At 37.7% G+C, this 20,841-nt stretch overlaps 1 protein-coding gene across 2 annotated transcripts in view; it reads right to left on the bottom strand.

Annotated features, from left to right (window-relative positions):
* The window catches only part of ARHGAP42 (Rho GTPase activating protein 42), a 158,979-nt gene that overhangs the window by 58,330 nt on the left and 79,808 nt on the right, over window positions 1–20,841 (bottom strand). For both annotated transcript variants that reach the window (XM_026706881.2, XM_087937062.1), the window contains 2 exons: window positions 7,808–7,909; window positions 5,009–5,119 (listed from right to left, as the gene is read on the bottom strand). In XM_026706881.2, the coding sequence (XP_026562666.2) occupies window positions 5,009–5,119; window positions 7,808–7,909 (213 nt within the window). The remainder of the gene's footprint in view (window positions 1–5,008; window positions 5,120–7,807; window positions 7,910–20,841) is intronic.

The raw sequence follows: 20,841 nt of genomic DNA, 5'->3' as shown, positions 1-20,841 counted from the left end.
TTAGCTCAGGAATTCTGGGAGTTGAAGTCCACAAGTCTTAAACTTGCCAAGTTCGAAGACCCTTGCCTTATACTATTCCAGACAAATGGCTGTCCAATCTCTTCTTGAAAAACCTCCAGTGATAATCTGTTATTCTCCATCAAATGTAGAATTCCTCTGTATTAGGTCAACATACCACTAACTAGTTTAATTGTCACCCTACAATAGACTTATGACATTTTATGACTTCCATAACCTAAAAGGATGTACATTCACTTCACCTGCATTGTTAGAACAGCTGTGATTTCCTCAAAGAGATGCTACTGATACTTATCTGAAGATCAGCTCTATGAGCTCCAACCTTCAGCTTTCACAAAGCACTATAAGTTGGTATTTAGGCCAGAGTATAAACTGATTTCCACAGTCCAGTTCATTCTTCACTTATTCTGATACTATCTGCCCTTGAATTTGTAAATAACTCACCCATTTATGAGGTGCACAGAGATCAGCAATGAAAAAGAACATATCTACCTGTAATCATGTTTCTTCAAAGACACATTATGCTATACCCTCCCTTCTATTCCAACGCAGAGAATCAAAAATTGGCATTTTGTAACCTGTCTTATTGCTAGCTGTTATTAGTTAAAAAAACTCTGGAGAAAGTGCCTATGTTCAGTGAAAAAAATGTTTGAACACTTTTTTTATGGCAACGTCAACTCAAAAACACGGTTTCAGGTTAGCATCCTATTCCTTACATGGTTTGAAGTCTTCTTGGTGGCATTCCTGGACAGATGATTCTAGTTGCTATATAGGCCAGGGTGGCTCCCACATCTACAAACAACTTGTAGGGCATTTAAACAACTGCCAACTTCATATTTTAAAAGAATAAGTTTAGGTCTTAGGAATAGTAGGAATTGTTCCTTCAGATCTATGAACAGAGCAGGGCAGCTTTCCGGGGAAAAAAGGATATCAGCTTCCCATACCAAAGCACCTATTATAGGAGTGGGCAACTATGGTTCCTTACAGTCTGTAGACTTCAACTCCCAGAATTCCTGAACCAGCTGTGGAATTCTGGGAGTTGAAGTCCATAACTCATAAAGTAGCCATAGCTGCTTGTTTCTGACCTATTACATGCCAGTAGTTCTGTTCCCTTTTTTAGCTTTCAAATTTATGGACCTTTAACTCCTCAAATGTTTCAATTCCACAATAATAGCCATGCTGGCTAAGGAACTGAGAGTTAAAGTCCAAACATCTGGAGAATGTCCAGACTGGAAAAAGCTGCTGGAGAAAACAACCACCCTTTAAGAGCCACCCAAGCTTCAGCAAAACCATCTTAAATAAATTTCTTCTTGGCAGACAAAGTGAACTGTTAAGACTACCCCTTCTAAAAAATATATGCATGGACCAATACCAAGGAATTCTTGATAACTATTCCACTTTTTATTGAGAGAATAGTGGTTATCTGAAGTCACTTGCCTCTCCTTCCTTACCAGATTACTAACCACATTGGTTTAAAACTTGATTGTTCAAATATATTTTGTGGTAGCTATTACTTTTTCTTTCTCTCTCTTCTCTGTTTTTTTTTAAAGGAACTAGAAAGATAATAACTGCTTGGCTGATGAACTGAGGGGTAGAGGTCAAATTCCTACCAAAATCGTCTTCCTGTGAGAATGAGATGACCAAACAATCTCAGGGTCAACAACACTACATAAAAATAAATACAAGACTATTTGAGGTTTTCAGATACTATGTTTTGTTGGCTGGAGCCTTAAAGCTGCTAGCATAATCATGGCTCGAGCTATGTTAAACTTTGATTTATTGGATGGGTTAATTTAGGGATTCAGAGAAAGGTTAATGTTTGTGGATCTACATACAATTATGTCCAACAAAACATTAAGCATGTTCATCACTGCACAGTTGCAGTACCAAGTTCTAAACGAGCCACTATAGATTAATTACCACATGAATTACTTATTAGCTCAAATCCAAGGTTTTTCAAAAGTGTAATTTTATACGATTGCAACAATCAGGGGATGCATAGTTATAGGCGAGATGGCTCGTAATCTTTTGTGGTTCTACTTAATAAAACAACTGTTTATAAAGAGACTTATCGTCAGACATCAGCTAAAGTGGTTAAGTACACATCCACATCTACAGTTAGAGATCTCTTGAAAGTGGTTATAGGGAGAAATTGTGTCCCTAGCTGTTGTGCAAGTAATGTTTGCAGACAGTTTCTTGTGTTTGTTTCTTGTAAGGAAGACTGCTGCCATTATTACATTCATCAAATCCATACCCTCTGAGGCAAGGCCATCAATGCAGCCATTGAAGCCATAAATTTTATGGTTTCAGTCTATGTATTTTGTTACATCAGGGGTGTCAAAACTCAAGACTGGTGTCATAGGCCAGATCCAGCCCACAGGATGCTTAGATCTGGCCCACAGGGCCACCCTGGAAACAGCGAAGGACCAGTGCCTCTACCAACGAAAATGGAGCTCGTGTGTGTAGGTGTGCGGCCCTCACAAGCTCCATTTTTACTGCCAGACGGTTGCAGGCTGTTGCAACTGGAAACGGAGCTCGGGATGTCTTATTTTACAACCTTTCTTGTCACAGTTGTTAAGTTAGTAACACGGCTGCCCCACTGACTTTGCTTGTTAGAAGGTTGCAAGAGGTGTTCACATGACCCTGGGACACTGCGACCATCATAAATACAAGTCAGTTGCCAAGAATCTGAATTTTGATCACATAACTATGGGGATGCTATAATGGTTGTAAGTGTGAAAAACAGTCATAAGTCACTTTTTCAATGCTGTTGTAACTTCGTCACAAAACGAACTGATGGTAAGTTGAGGACTACCTGCATTCACTAGCACTGATTATGTTACCTAGCTGGGTAATGAAACATCAACTAGCAAACAACCAAGCTCGAAAACTACCAAGGACTCCACAGTTCATCCCTGAGAGACATATATTCTCTTCTTTCAGAGTTCAATTTTTATCTACATTATGCATCCCACAATCTGACTTTGGTCAAATCTATTTAGAAATTATTTGACTGTGCTAAAACAGGGGTGGAGCATAATAGTTCCACTTTTATAAACATTTTCTGTACTCTTTTTTATTATTTTTAAATAAAAGGTCAAATAGATTTATTTAAACCTGAAGAATAGTGTCTCTGGCAAGCATTTCAGCCAATTTTTATATTATGAAATTCTAGTTGCACATACAGCACTGCCATGAAAATGTCACACAGATAGATGGCAAGCCATCTGCAATTTTATTCCACAGTGGATGAGAAAACCTTTCTATGAACATTTAAAACATGACTTAGTTTAAGCTTTCAGTTGTTTACAGGAAAAAAAATCACTTCCTTAATTGACTAATATATTTTACTTGGTTTGCATTCCTTGCATGGGTACAATTCTGATGATTAAGAGCTGCATCCAATAGGAATCATAACACTCTTTAGAATTTCACTAGGAGGTCCTTATTAAAATAATCAATACCGCTGGTCAGCTTTGGCTCAATGAAAATGTGACAATCCACATTTAGGAATATTTGAATAACAGAGTTGGAAGTTGAATATTATGGAAAAGGAGCATAGTCAATCAATCCTATGAATTATTTCTATTTTGGTCTGTATGTAGAAGTATATTGGTTATAGCAAATAGCATTATTAAAACTTACAGACTCAACAAATTCAAATCTTGGAGGTCTTCTAATTCAACTAGAGGAGACCCTATACCAGGGGTCTTCAAACTTGACAGCTTTAAGACTTGTGGACTTCAACTCCCAGAATTCCTCTTCCAGTCATGTTAGCTCAGGAATTCTGGGAGTTGAGGTCCACAAGTCTTAAACTTGCCAAGTTTGAAGACCCTTGCCCTATACTATTCTGGTTCAAGGGGAGACACCATACCATTCTGAACAAGTGGCTGTCCAACTTTTCATAAAATTCTCCAGTGATGAAGCACCCAAAACTTCTGGAGGCAAGCCATCCCACTGATGGGAATAGCTCCTTAGTTCTAGGTTGGAGCTCTCTTGATAAGCTTCCACCTGTAATTTCTTGTCTTGCCCTCAGATGCTTTGGAGAACAGGTTGACCTCTCTTCTCCGTGACAGCTCTTCAAATATTGGAAGACTGCTATCATATCACCTGTAGGCCTTATCGTTAGACTAGACATATACAGTTCCCATCAATGTTCATTATGTGGTTGAAACAATTTGCTGAGCTACAGCAGGGTGTCAAACTCGATTTCATTGATGGCTGCATTGGGGTTGTGTTTGGCTTTTGGGGGGGGGGGGCGTGGCCAGAATGGGTGTAGCAAGTTTGACATCACTCATGTCAGGAGGCACCTATGGTGGCCCAAGTGCTCTGCCACTGAAAATGGAGCTCAGAAGGGCCGTGTGCATGTCTGATGGAGGGAAATCACTCCTCTTCCTTTTTTAAAATTATTTTTTATTTTATAATTTTATTAAATTAAATTATAAAATAAAATACAAAAATATAAATACAGTGGGAAGGAAAAGGGGAAAGAAAAGTGAGAAAGGGAGGAAGAAAAGAAAAGTATTGACTTCTGACTTTCTTGGTTGCAATAGAATAAAGCATTAACATCGAACCTCAACTTTTTACATTTCCATAATAATATAAACTAGCCATTTCTATAACAACAAATCAATCAAATCAGTAAAACCCAAAACCAAAGTTTCATTTTTTCCCACCTCAAGTATAAACTCCAGAAAGAGTTTCCATGTAGGAAGTGGAGTGATTTTCTACATGAAGACCACCCCACTTCTATGTAGAAAATCATTCCCCTTCCTATGAAAGCCAATCTGCTGGCAAGAGGGATCAATCAAATCTCATCTGTACCGTTCACAGAGATCCCAGAATTAATAAGAGATAAATGGGAGATAAATAAATATGAAAATATTTTGGAAGTTGGGATGTTTGAATGGATGTTATGGAAAAGTAGCAATATTTCAATTTTGGTCTCTATTTTATGTTGGTTATAGTAAATAGCATTATTAAAACTTACAGGCTCAACAAATTCAAACTTCTTTCTCTCTTGCACTTCTTGGATTTTGAAGACATATTCTAATGATGCTTCATAAAAATTTTGATGTTCTCTGTCAATCTGGGTATCTGCCTAAAATTGAAACATAGAATAACTGTAAAATATACAATTCAGATTATTAGTATTGTTATAATTACACCAGGGAAGTCTTCTGTAACAGAAGCTCCATATTAACTCAATATATCCTATAAAAAGTAAACACACGATAAATTCTCATGGTTAGGCATTCTATTGGATTAGAAGCAAATTGTTTCTTGCTCAAATAAAAAAAAATCCACCAGAATAGATAGATCAGCATGAAAATCTACACACTGCAAGGTATACAATCATCTGAGATTCATATTTCCATGGAAGAAAGTTCAATGACCCAATCACAAAGGCGGTACAGAAAACTCACTCTTGGTTTCAGACATGATGAATTATTTGATCTGAGAACTATTCTTTAAAAACAATGAGAGCAATAAATAGTTCTCAGTTTTGGGACAGGAAGGGTTGTTTCTGATGTTTTATTTAGCATTTTCTCCGATCCAGAACATAAATTATGTTAGAGAGTAGAGTCAGTTAGCTCAAATTCAAATTAATTGTTAGACAAAATATATTCCTCTTATGGAAAAGAAAAAGTATTATAGAAATCTAAATTGAGTTAAAATTGAGTAGAGGTTCATTTTGTAATCATGTGCTGTCTGTCTGTCTGTCTGTCTGTCTGTCTGTCTGTCTATCTATCTATCTATCTATCTATCTACCTACCTACCTACCTACCTACCTACCTACCCACCTAACTACCTACCTACCTATTAAATGTAAATAATGATTGATTAGCAATCATCAGATTCAGATGTATAACGGAAAGGATTATAAAGAAAGAAATTAAAAAGAAATACATGATCACTCATGAATTCTACAATCCACGACTTAAATTTAGCCAGTGAAATATGGATAATTGATAAACTATGGATGAAATGACAGCCTAGAAACCATTTATTGCACAATCAAGATTTATAAAGCAAAAATTTCAAAGAAGTAAGCAATACACAGGGCATTTTTACTGGTCCCAAGCCAAAAAGACAGATACTTCTACAAATCCCACTGAATCAATCACTTTAGTAAGATCATTCAATAGACATCCAGAGGACTTATAAGCAATTAACTTCCTTTGACTTTGGGTAACTGCCTATTGAGATAAAGTTCCTTTAATCACATACACACAAAAAAACCTTTAGCAACCATAGAGAACTTCTGGGAAATACAGAAGACAATTTTGGGATTTGATGCACCAAAAAGCATGGTATTTCTATTATGATATTTACTAGGTAGAGGTAGTCCTTGACTTATGACCACAATTGAGCCCAAAATTTCTGTTGTTAAGCAAGATGAGTATTTCCTATACAGTAACTGAGTATTTTCTCATTTTTATGATCTTTCTTGACACATTTGTTAAGTGAATCACTGCAGGTGTTAACTTAGTTACACTTAGTTATTAAGTGAATCTGACTTCCCCATTGCTTTTGCTTGTCAGAAAGTCACAAACGGTGATCACATGACCCCGGGACACTGCAACCATCATAAATATGAGTCAGTTGCCAAGTGTCTGAATTTTGATCACCTGGCCATTGGGGATGCTGCAATGATTGTAAGTGTGAAAAATGGTCGTAAGTCACTTTTTCCAGTGCCTTTGTAACTTTGAACAGTCACTAAATGAACTGTTGTAAGTCAAGGACTACCTTTATATTGGATTTCCAGTCTCAGAATAGCCAGCACAGCCAGTGATCAGGGAGGGTAAAGCATATTTGCAAAACAACTGGATGACATCATGCTAGAATAGATCATACTAGAATAAATGTTGGGCTTCACCCTATGGATGATGGAAATGTATTCCCGATGAACCAGACTAAAGGGTGTTTATAGGGAGTGGAGGATGATAATGTTCTTGAGGAATAAATCCTTAAAAATTTGCAAAGCCCAACAAAAATAATAAAGACGTTAAAGACTTCTGACGGTCATACCCTACCCAACACTTTCCCCCCCTTTTCTTGGAATGAGTGGGTGCGTCTGTGGGCAACATTCTAGAATCCTCAGTGGGCTATGAAATGTTTAGCTTGAGAGTCTGACAGTGAATAACAGGAAATAGGAGTAATCTGGTGATTTTTTTTAACTTGCTGTTCTACTCTCCTGTTGTAACAGCTGGAAAAAAAATAAGACAGATACCAGACCAAGCACCACTACTAATCTAATTACTAAAATGACATTAATGTTCCACAATGAACCATTAGTAGTTTTGTTTCAAATAATTAAAACTGATGTTTTAATTGAAACAAAAGTTGTTTGAGAAGGGGGTCCTGTTCTGTTCTGTTTCAAAATATTGACAAATCTAAACATGTCTTTGTGCATCCCTATCTTTCAACCCTAAATTAAGTGACATGGGATGGCCTAACTTTCATCTGACAAATAATCATTGTATATTACTTCTTTTAAAGTCATTAATCTTTCTTCAATAGCTTCTTGTCAAAGACAACATGAAGGAAAAACATATTAAACCCAGAGCTTAAATATCTTGGTCATAAAAGAAACACAGCTAGTTTCATATTTAAATTATTAAAACAGACAAACACTCCTTTGAATACAACATCACTTTGACCTCACGTACTTATTTACATAATAAAATACTTTCATTTCTGCCCCGCATAAAACAAATATCCTTTATATCTTTTGCTTTCCTCCTTTTAAATTTGAAAATACAAAATCCCAGTTGTAAAAACTTACATCTTGCAGGTGTGACTCCTTTTTCTTAGCTGATAAATTTAAGTGCTTCTCCAGGGTGGAATAATACTTTTCACTTTCTTTGTCAAACTTCTTCTTTCCTTCCTGGAAAATAAAGACACTTATAAAGTAAAGAATTGGAAAGTCAAAGAAATGCTTATGATATAAAGTTTTTAAAAAGCCATTTCCCCCCTCAGAACTTAGAAATGGTGGCTTAAACATGAAAGATCAAAACTGATCTCTCAATTGCTGTGAAGACTCAAGAGTTTAAATGTAAAATGGGTCCTTCACACCACTTCAATCATTGTTTCTATAATGAAAAGACTTTAGATTCAAAGACAAAAGATTACATCAGAACATATAATTGTTGATAAGTTTGTAACTCCTTAAACTAGGGGTGTCAATTTCAATTTCATTGAGGCCACATCAGGGTTGTGTTTGACCACCGGGGGCCGGGGTGGGCATGCCCAGCTCAACGTCACTCATGTTGGGGATGCTTGTGATGGCCCGAGTGCTCTGACAGCAAAAATGGGCTCTTGAGCTCTGTTTTTGGCTGCAATGGCCTCCTGTAACCCGCTGCCAGTGAAAACAGAACTCGGGAGGGCCGTGCGTGGCCCTCCTGAGCTCCATTTTTGCTGGCAGAAGCATTGTGGGCTGCTGGTCCTTTGCTGCTTCCAGAGCGGCCCCGCAAGCCAGATCTAAGTACTCCGTGGATTGGATCTGGATTCCGGCCCTTGAGTTTGACACCCCTGCCTTAAACCAAATGTGTTTTTTTCGCAGGACTGCACTTTAGTTGTGCATGACAGTCGCATGATATTGAGAAAGGATGCAGCTGCTTTAAAGAGTTGCCACTAGGTGCCACTTGTGGACCCTGGCACGCTCTGAAATGTCTTCTTCTCCTTCATAGCTGAAGTCCTCCACAGCCAATCATAGGATGAGGTTGTTACAGGACTTTCATAATTGGTTTCTCCCTTTATGTCAGCAGAGAATGGTAGCCCTCTTTGGATGTGGTGGATCCAAAGATCTGATAGTCCCAAATGAGGAGCATATACATGCATGCTGGATAAATTAAAACTGCGTGGGATGATGGCAACGAATGCTAAGCCAATCTGCATATCTGCACAATCTGTAATTATCAGCAGCAAAAAAGGGCAAGACATTATTCTGAATACCTCTCCTAGCCTGAAATTATTCAACGTGGCATACTAGGTGTTCTGACCCAGGCTTTGTCAAACGTATGGAAACACAAGCTGGTTTGAAAAGCAAAACCTATTTTAATGCAACGCTGGGAATTACTTTCATTTCCAGCCAGACTAATTATACACAGTTCCCCAAGATAAGCCCATGCCTGTCAGTGCTGGGGAATGCTGCCAAAAACAGAAGTCTCCGAAGTAATTATATCAAAAACCACCCGAAGTATCAGAAAAAAACCGCCAGAGTACAGAGCTTCCAGAAGGACTCGGAATCTAATTGAACTGTTTTGCTTCCTGCAAAGGTTTCGACATCTGGGCCTGACTTTTATCCCTTATGGGAGGGGCAATCACCTCCCAGCCTTACTCCTGAGTCGCCCCTTCTGCTTCAGCTGCTCTCGCCTTCTAGCAACTCTGTACACACATACACACACTGGGAACAGGCTCCCCTGGATCCTCTGCCTCGCTGCTGCCAGACTCCAGAGGCTCCGGAGGCAGCACCCCACTCCCAGATGGCCCTGGCCCCATCCCTGCATTGGATGCAGGGCCCTCGTCCAAGTCCTCTCCAGACTCCCTGACTGGTTCCCTTTTGTCCTCACTGTCCAATACCTCTGCAGTCTGCACCAGCTGCTGGTGAACCACAACACTAGGTATGTGAGAATGCATAATGATAAAACACCTCTTTTCACGTCCAAGCCTTGCTGGATGCTTTACTAATGTTTGGATATATTAGGCCCATGGAATAATACTAAATGTGCCTTATAAAGACCATATCTAACATCGTAACTGCCTATGAGTTCTAAACCAGGGGTGTCAAAATTCTCACCCTCAGGTTGTTGTCATGTAACTTATTGTGACTTTCTCCCCTTCACTAAAACGGGGTGGGCGTGGCCAGCACGTGATGCATCCGGCCCAAGGGCCGCAAGTTTAACAACCCTGTTCTAAACAAACTGATTTTCCTCATCCAGCTGAAGCAACTATACAAATGACCATTAGTGTGGACCTAGCCATCATGCATAGCTGTGTTCGTGCACTGGAATTAAGGGCCATGTGATTTATTTGATTCTGGTTTGTAAACCATGATTTCTGGTTCAATGCCAGGTTCCCAACTGGTGGTCTGAAGATCAATGATGTGGTTAAGGAGGTCATGGGCTATAGTCTTCAGTGTACCCCTCTATGGTTTGATGATTTGGGGAAATCATCAGATCACAGAAGATGCTTTGATCCCATGCAACATCTTATGTCAATTTCAAATGATTTTTTTTTGACATTTGCATTAAAAAAAGAATAACTGAAATTCTGAGATGCCACGAATGCCTTTTGTAACATAATGCCTACAGGCATCATATTGATCTGTGACCTTTATGATGGTCTTCACAATCAGCAAAAACACCCAGAAGTTCTGAAAGTATTTAAGAAAAGAAAAACACTGCGATTTTAAGTTTGTTTTTTAAAGATAGGAACAGTCATTTTTTAATTAAATGTATTACTTGTCACCTGCATATATGTCTCCTTTATACCACCCATGCAAAGTTCTCATTTGGCATTATTTTAAATGGATAACTAGATAAACAGAGTTTAAATTTAAAAAAAAGAACATACAGCAGTTAAGCAGGTTAGTTTTACAAACAGGAAAAAAAAAACCATTAGGTCAAATTTGGAAAACTTTGATGACTCAGTTGGCACCACATCTGACATCCAGAAAGACAGGTCTGGCTCACAGCAATGTTGATCATTAAATTGTTCCCGAGAACCCAGAGCAACTTTTTGGGAAGAAAGTAGGGACAAACAGCTAGTGAAAAATCCCTACTGTTCCGTTTTTAACTGTCTGAGAGCATTCTTTGACAGAAATATCCAGGGACAACTGGAAATAAATTCCAATATGAGTAGGCAGGAAGAATAAGATGAGCACTTTTAGGCTTCCACATGTCACTCACACACTCTGCAAGATAGAACAAGTTGGTTCAAGAGCTGATAGCTCACGTTGTTTAATGTTTATCTCTTTCAGGAAGTTTTTTTTTTTCATTTTACCTCCCAGTTGTTTTCAGGTGGAGTCAACAATTTCATATGTATTCCAGCTGTATGATAAACTATACAGAAGCCAAGCAACATACACAGCTGCTGACTTTTAAACTAAGTTTACAAACATAACTTTGGAAGAGGGGAATTAAGGCAAAGGAGACCGCAATACCACAGCACATCTGCATAAATACAGAATGCACAATTGTTGATGCTGTTATCAAAATTTTGGAAATTTCAGTTTAATGTAAGAAATCAAGAGGAACAATTGAACCTTTGTCTGCAAACAATTCCACGTGTTTATTACATAATCAGCGCTGTGGAGAATTTAACAGAAGTTTTACTTGAAAAGTTGGGGAGTACTGACTCTGATTATATTAATTGGAAGAATTCTTGATAAGTGCTCTCACTGAATTGCTCAAATCACATCACTCCCTTACAGACCTCTCCATGTGTTCCCTCTCTCCTACTTTATTAAGAGCTGCTGTTATGGGATCTCAACCTGGGTTCAATAAAGTAAGGTTATTTTTTTCCATAGATAACTGTGATTACCTGGCTATCTGCAGGAATTTGGTGCCATCTTTGCTATCATTGCTGTGGGTCAAGATCAGGGGTGCTCCTGGGGTCTACTGCCAAATCTATAAATTTAAAATAGCACTTATATGACCTGAGCATCTTTTGCCCAGATTTTTTATAGGCCATTCAAAGATCAATGCAAAGAAAGATAAGGAGCAAATCAACAAGACATTTTGTGTACAGACCAACCCAGGCTGTATGTCTCATTATAGAGGTAGGAAAGATTCATGTTTCAAAACCCAAACTATCCCTCCTAATCAGTCAATAGTGTAGACAACTTAGATGGACTGTTAATATTAGCATTTCAACCAGTAGAATCTGGCAGTGAATAATAAGTTCTTTGACTATTGTGAGAAAAGAACATGTCTGAATTGTTCAACATGTTAAAATGAATGTTGTCATCTACTAAAAACCAAAATTAACTTATAAGGAAGAAACAGCTACATGGTAAGAGAATATAAGTAGGGGAGTCTAAGTAGTGGAACAGAAAAAAATGGATCTCCCTCTTTAATTGTCCAGTTTGCCAACATATTTGCAACAAAACCCAAGAAATTGGATGGGGTCATAATTAAGTCAGTGCAGTGAAACAGATCATACTATTGTTCAATGATTGATGTGATGCAACCGTTGATACCCTGAACTATGCACGGGGAATTTCCCAGTGAAAGCAGAACTTCAGCAACTAATTCTTTACATTAATCATATTGTTTCACTCAATCAACTGTTTGTAATATAAAATGCTAGCATGTTGTATAAACTCTGTAGCTCTATTCATAAGAGGGCCTTATTCGGTGTGGCAAGCCATTTGCTTGCTTGCAAATGCCATGAGTTTCACAATTCTTATTTAAGGCATATCAACAATAACCAACTGGCTGACCACATATGTGCCAACTCTGCAAGGATGAATGAAAATGGTATAGACCAGGGCTGTCAAATTAGTGGCCTGTAGGCCGGATGTGTCGCACGCTGGCCATGCCCATACCCAGATTAGTGAAGGGGAAAAAAGTCATGATACGTCACGGGACACCACCGTGACAATGCAAGTTTGACACCCCTGGTTTAGATGCATTTCTCTGAAATTTAGCAAGAGCATTGCATTAACTGAAAGCCACATATTTGGTGCTTTTGAGTCAGTCTTGACTTTTGGCAACTACCTGGACCAACCCCTATAGTCAACATTTTTGGCAGTGGTTTATCATTGCTTTTTTCTTCCTTGACCTAAGAGATTCACAAGGCAAAATCAATCAACTGTGTCCCAGTTTCTAACCTGTGGCTTTTAACACCTATATCAAACTGGCCCTCAACAGAAAGTTCTATCATTATTATATTATTTAGTGAACCAGTACAAGTTTGGTTCACTGAAGAAAAAAACCCCCAACACTTAGAATACAATATCTAGAACACGGGTGTCAAACTCATAGCGTCACATTGCCATCATGTGATGTATCATGTTTTCCCTTCACGGAGCTGGGGTGGGCGTGGCCTGACTTAACCATTTGGTACAGGAATATCCGGCCTGCAGGCCACCAGTGTAACACCTGTGATCTTGAAGCACTATTACCATCTTGTAACCTATGAACTCAATGATTAACATCCATAATGTTCTATACTGAATTATGATAAGGACACATGCTGCACATAAGTAAATAACAGGTATGTAAAACATCAAACTGGAAAGAAATAATGACAACTTCATCACTAACTTGTTCACAGCTCTATGAATTGCTGATTGTTGGGTTTCTTACAAATAAATTCTCTGTATTAAGTCCCGAAAGCCACAGGACTGCAGTCTTGAAATCTCAGTAATGATTTGCATGCAAAAATATATAACCACTAACAAGTTATGAAGTAGAGATGAGCAGATGCTCTCAATGGATCAGCAGAGAAACTGCAAGAAGGAAATTCTTCTTAAACTTTCTTTCCAATTATAAGTTAATAACATATATTTAGCCTGATGAGATTTACCGAGTAACACCCCAAAAGTATTTTCTGGATTTGCTTACTAGTTTTTTGTATTTTGTTCTTTCCAGGACCAGGAGCTTGTGAGGGGTTTTTTTTGGTGATGAGAAACAGATTGGGAACTAATGGCTTTTGTTTTGGAAGCAGAGGGGTCTTTTGTTTCTGAACCTTGTTGAAATCTGACACCAATTATACTTGCTACTAATAAAGGCATTCAGTCTACAAGACTGGTGGGAGATTAAATTATAAAATAAAGATCATGAATGACTTAACCATTTGGTACAGGGATTTATTTTGTAGATTCCACAAAGAGCAAAAGATAATGATGAAAATGATCTATTGAGGGAAAAAGACAAAACCCACAGGTTGAATACTTTGGATCCAACAAACTGTTCCACTCTTTGGAGTTCTCCAGAATTCTTTATCCACTGTGGGGTTGTACAAAGAACAAGAAGTGTCGGGAATGCGCTGCCTCTGCTCTAATTTTTTTGGATGGGGTGGGGGGGGGGCATTCTGTTTTTCTCAGCACCTCTTCTTTGTAGTATCCCACAGTGGATGAAGAATTCTGGAGAACCCCAAAGAGTAGGACAGTTGTTGGATCCAAAGTATTCAACTTCTACTGCGGGTTTTGATTTTTTTTTCCCCAATAGATCATTTTCACCATTATCTTTTGCTCTTTGTGGAAACTATAAAATTAATTCCTGTTCCAAATGGTTGTCATTAATGAGCTTTGATCAACTGTAAACATTTTCCAAATCTACCTACACACAGAACCAACAATTAAAATTCCACCCTTCCTCCTAGAAGGGGAAACAAAAGATAGTCTGTTACAATAAGGGCAAGAGTTCACCTACCTTAAGATTCAATGTTTTGAAACCAGCTATTTTGAGAGGGGCGAAAACTTAACTATGATTTCCTGTTACCAGATCATCCAGTGACCTATGAGGTTCACTTACTGGAAAGCAAGTAATACAGCTTCTTTAATTGTCTCTATTCTTACCACATGCTGGCATTTTTTATTCCAACGGCAGAAGAAAAGCAATTAAGAGGAGCTTTAGTAGATGTCACAACCATTCATCACAAGTTTCAGCTGAATTTATATCTTCATTTTTATTGAGACTATGATCTCGCTGCTGATAATTTCTCAATAAAAAATTAGCAAGCCAGTCTTTTCAGCTTCAAAAATAAAACTGTCTGACAAATATTCCCAGAACACTTCTAAAACAAAAACACTAACTTTCAAATTTATGGGTCAGCAAGAACAAAATGCCCATCTTTAACTGCCAATAAAAATACATGTTTATTTTTTTCATGGAAGCCCCCCTTTCAACCTCTTAAGATTCAAAGAAAATCACAATAAAGGTGGGAGAGAAGCAAAAGGCCATATTTTCTAGCAGCAAAGGGATTTCTTTTGTGAGTATTTTCAACTATGCCAAGAAATCTCTTCTTACTTGCCCCCCCCAAAAGCAATTACTTTTAGTTTATGGTCAATAAACTAGTAATATTGGATGTCGCTCTGGAATACCAGCATTCCTTCCATAATCCTTTAAACCCCCTTTTTTTCCAAAACAGCACAAAAAGAAAAGAAAACTCTACTCCCAATAAAATTGGGAAACAAAAAACAATTTTTCATTCATTATAAGCATTTGTTCCTAACAGCCAATTCTCTCTCATTTGGGGCTCGTTTGTACCTTGGTGTACTGTATCCATTGTTGTGCAATTCCTTTTAGTCATTTAAAATAATACAAATGTAAACCTATACCAAATTAAGAGAAGCTGCTCCTCTGGGTTTCCTTTTGGATGAGCATAGATGAGCATTCAGCACAGTTTGTAAATTGGATCCTCTGCCTTGAGATGGGTTTGCTGAGCCACCTGCGTTAGCAGTTTGCAAGAATCAGAACATGGACCTTTCACATAATGGATATTCTCTCATGGAATCAAGCAATACTGTAGCTCAGGAAAAAATGGGTTTCACGAAGTATACTGTACCTGCTTGTATATCTTGAATAACATATGGTGGACATGAATGTTGAGCGTAAGGTAGGGGGAAAAACAGCAAATTCAAATGATTAATCAATGTTCATTAATCTTGTGAAACACCTATAATCATTTCTTTGGGAATGTTGGAATGTTACAAAATCTGGAAGACTGCATTGGCAAGGGTACAGAGAACTGCTTTTACAAAATTTTACTCAATTACCTAGATGTCATGATAAATGGTTCTCAGCATTTTGATACTCTGAAGAGGGCCACCATTGCTTTGTTAAAATCTGTAAATATAAATATATATATATGTATGTATGTATGTATGTATACACACACACAAAATACACATACACCCCCACACCCCCACACACCATTCTTTACATTAAGGGAATAACTCTTCCAATAGCAATAGCACTTATATACTATTTTACAGTGCTTTACAGTCCCTTCTAAGTGGGTCCTCAATTTACCTTCGGAAGGATGGAAAGCTGAGTCAACCTTAAGCCTGGTTGAGATTTGAACTGCCAAACTGCAAGCAGCAATCCATAGAAAAGTAGAAAAAATACCATACATATCTCAAAAATCAGGTTTGTTTTTAGGAAGATTGCCAGCTCTTTAAATTTTTCATTGATCAGTGATATTCTTCTCAAAGGAATATGGAAGATAATTGGTGCAATATATCTCCTTACTAATGATGTAACAAAGAAGACAGGCATTCCAAAATGGAAATAACTGCATAGGAAGCTTACAAAAATGCAGACTGTTTAGGAGTTAGATCTATTTAACCATCTATTCTGATTAGCAGCAGCCTTTCCCCCCACCCTTTATCTTCTTGTCAATTGGAGTCATCAGGGATTGAAACAGTGATCTTTATTCTAAACATGTGTTCAACCACCGAGTCATCACACAATAGGAAGTTGTGTGTGTAATACTTGCACTGTTGCTTGCCTGGACAAAAAAAGAGGCAGACCACCAATTGTAAAAAGGTCTCATTAATGGGAAACATTTTTTTTTTTTTGCTTATAGGGATGTAACTTGCAAAACATGTTACTGATGAAAGATTGCTTGCTTATCTCAGGAGAAGAAGGAAGTATGACAGACTCCCAAATTCTCATAGTGATCTTAAATAGCAATAGCAGACTTTACAGCCCTCTCTAAGTGATTTACAGAGTCAGCATCTTGCCCCCAACAATCTGGGTCCTCATTTTACCAACATCGGAAGGATGGAAGGATGAGTCAACTTTGAGCCGGTGAAAATCAAACAGTTGCCAGCCAGCAGAAGTAGCCTGGAGTATTGCATTCTAACCACTACATCATCACAGCTCTAAATCCAGGATCAAATTAAATGGTTGGAGAGTATTGGTAGTAGAAGACTTGTTTTGGTTCCCTGGGGATAGCAAAAGAGCTTAATGTTGGAGTAGGGTTAACCCAGGAATCTTGCTTGCTTTCTTATTTATTTATTTGAAAATTTATTGGCCACCCATCTTACCACAGGGTAAGTCTGAGCGGCTCATTATATTAAAAAGATAAAACTGTACAAAACCTAGATGATATAAATAAAATACTACAAAGATCCCAATTACTGAGCCCTAACTAAAAAGATGGGGAGGAAGGGAATAGGATGAGAAGGAGGGGAGGTGGAACCTGTTCTTAATATATCAACCATCCCTAACGTGGAACTCCTCCGTTGGAATTTCAAGCCAAATGGCAGAACCAGGTCTTTAAACTCTTGCTTAGTGTGATTAGTTCAAAAGAATATAACATGATTTTTTTTAAAAAAAGAGAAAAAATACCCACTGTTTACAGTAGCTAGTTTTTTTTTTTTTTAAATCAAGCTATAAAAAGGACCGGCAAATGATTTAAAAGCAAAATGTGCATCAAAGCACATTGGGGGTTCTTTAAAGCAACTACAACTTTCCCTTGGATAAGAACTGGTCTCCTTTACAATTCCATCACAATTCCAGACAAAGATACCTTCCATTTAAAGGAATCGTTAACTGGTGTTACTTAGGAGCCCACATAAATTCCAAAAGCTTTTTCTGACTCAATGCAGTATAAAGTTTTTTTTTTTTTAAAAAAAATCATTTTATCCAATTTGTATTCTCAAATATCTCGAGAAATTCTGGGATTTACAGTCCCAACACATTTCTGGATTGGAAAAGAATAATTTAAACTAGATTAGATCCACCAACATTTCCTAAAAAGAGCTAATTTCATCTTAATTATTTACTGTATAAAATACTTATTTTTAAGGCTTAAATCTCATTCAAAACAATTTCACAGCATGTCAAACCATCTAGTTATTATAAGGGAAGGAAGTGAATTCTCTATCAGTGTTCTACCCATTTTCCCTAAAAACAATTACCGTATTTATCGGCGTATAACACGCACAGGCGTATAACACGCATTCCCTTTAAGAGGGAAATTTCAGGAAAAAAATAAGAGGATTCCGCTCCCTGGACATCGGCGTATAACACGCATACATCATTTGCCCCCTATTTTCAGGGGGAAAAAGTGCGTGTTATACGCCGATAAATACGGTATGTCATCTCCCTTTATATAACCCCCCAAAAGCAAATGTTTAGCTTTTCAAAGTGAAGTATCCCATCCCGTGATCATTTTGTTTGCTTTTTTACATGACCTTAAATTAAAGAGGCTGAAGTCACAAACAGTGGAAAATATTACTCTTCTTATAAAGAGTTTTCAGATTTATACTCCTCTTTGCTAACATTCTCTGTGATAGAGAGAACTGAAAACCAAAGACATCTATTTAATGCAGCATCTGCTAAATATAAATTTTTCCTTGGAGCAATCAAGTAACATCACAGCATAAGTCTCCCTGTAGGTTTTGAGCTAGAATCTTTCTATAAGAAAACAATATCATGCTCATCATCAAAGATTGTATACAAATGTTTTCCTGTTTATAGAAATGGGGAAAACAAGGCACACAAATAAATGAATTAATCTGAACGTTAATCAAGGCTGCCCAGCCCTAAGTAGACTGAGCAATTACTGTCAGATTCTGATATAACATCATTGTTTTATGCTTAGCTACTGCTATTACATCCATATTTGGGACACAACAACAGAAGGCCTCGCTAGTATAGATGATCAAGATACAGTGGACAATAAAAAAAAAAACCCAAGATCAGAAGAATCAAGCAACAAGCAAAAGGCCACTCTTCTCACATTCTCCAGCGACTGGTATCTGAACTCAAACTGTTTTTTTAGAAAATATGTCAGATGTAGATAAGACATAATATACATCTATCATATGTCTGTATACAATCTGTAACTAATGTTTTTATTATTTATGAGATTTATACCAGCTAACACACAAGAAGATAGGTTCAAAATCCAGATGGGTCTTGACAGACTAGACCACTGGGCTGTATCTAACAAAATGAAATTCAATGTAGAGAAAAGTAAACTCCTACACTTAGGCAAGAAAAACCAAAGGTACACATATAGACTGAGTGAAACCAGGCTCAATAGCAGTAACTGTGAGAGGGATCTTGGAGTCTTAGTGGACAATCAGCTAAATAGGAGCCAGCAGTGTACAGCAGCAGCAGCCAAAAAAGCTAATGCAATCCTAAATTGCATTAACAGAGGGAATTAAAAACTATCCTGTAATCTGCAACTCTTACACTGCAAAAACATATGGACTACACAACTCGATCAGGGCAAAAAAATAGACGCAATCTACATAGACTTCTGTAAAGCCTTTGATTCAGTGGTACATGACAAACTACTACTAAAAATAAAATCCTATGGTATCTCTGGACAACTGCATAACTGGATAGAAGCATTCCTGTCAAACAGACAACAAATGGTCAAAATTGGGAGTGTCCTATCAAATTCTGTACCTGTCAATAGTGGTGTCCCCCAAGGCAGTGTTCTAGGACCAACTCTCTTCATACTCTACATAAATGACCTCTGTGATCATATTAAGAGCAACTGAGTTCTTTTCGCTGATGATGTAAAGCTGTTCAATACCACAGACAATACTGCTACCCTTCAAAAGATCTTGACTGTGTATCAGAATGGTCAAACAAATGGCAACTTCAAATCTCAACAAATAAATGCTCTGTCTTACATATTGGCAAAAAAACCGAAAATAAAATACAAGCTGAATAGTCAAGATCTTGTTGATGATCCAAGCTCTGTAAAGGACCTTGGAATACTCACCTCTAATGATCTAAGTGCTAGTGCCCACTGCAACTACATAGCCAAAAAGGCATTAAGAGTTGTTAACCTAATCTTACGTAGCTTTTTCTCTGGTAATATCACACTACTAACTAGAGCATACAAAACATTTGCTAGACCAATACTCGAATACAGCTCATCAGTCTGGAACCCACATTACGTATCTGATATTAGCACAATTGAGAAAGTCCAGAAATATTTCACAAGAAGAGTTCTCCACTCCTCTACTCGTTGTAGAATACCTTATGCCACCAGACTTGAAATTCTAGAACTAGAAAACCTTGAATTACGCCGTCTTCGGTCTGATTTAAGCATGGTATATAAAATCATACATTGCAATGTCCTACCTGTCAATGAATACTTCAGCTTCAACCATAACAACACAAGAGCACACAACAGATACAAACTCAAGGTCAACCGCACCAAGCTTGATTGCAGGAAATACGACTTCAGCAACAGAGTGGTCAATGTCTGGAATACTCTACCCGACTCTGTAGTTTCTTCCCCAAACCCCAAAAACTTTAACCTTAGACTGTCTACTATTGACCTCACCCCTTTCCTAAGAGGTCTGTAGGGGGCGTGCATAAGCGCACCAAAGTGCCTACCGTCCCTGTCCTATTGTTTCTTTTATTTTTCTTTTATTTTTCTTTTATTTTTCTTATATGTACCCATTTCATGTATTCATAATTATGTATACACTTTTACTTATCTCGTAAACAATTGACAAATAAATAAATAAATAAATATCAAGTGATGCACTAATACTACAGTATAAAGCCTTAGTAAGACCACACCTAGAGTACTGCATCCAGTTTTGGTCACCACATTATAAAAAAGATGTTGAGATTCTAGAAAAAGTACAGAAAAGAGCAACCAGGATGATTAGGGGACTGGAGACTAAAACATATGAAGAATGGTAACAGGAACTGGGCTTGGCTAGTCTGGTGAAGAGAAGGAACAGGGGAGACATGATAGAAGTGCTCCAATATTTGAGGGGCTGCCACAGAGAGGAAGGGGTCAAGCTATTTTCCAAAGCACCGGAAGGCCAGACAAGGAATAATGGATGGAAACTGAACAAGGAGAGATTTAACCTGGAAATAA

Source organism: Pseudonaja textilis, chromosome 7, assembly GCF_049901715.1.
Source record: "Pseudonaja textilis isolate UNSWEBS1 chromosome 7, rPseTex1.2, whole genome shotgun sequence".
In the NCBI taxonomy this organism is placed as follows: domain Eukaryota; kingdom Metazoa; phylum Chordata; class Lepidosauria; order Squamata; family Elapidae; genus Pseudonaja; species Pseudonaja textilis.
This window is presented reverse-complemented; position numbering and strand designations above follow the sequence as displayed.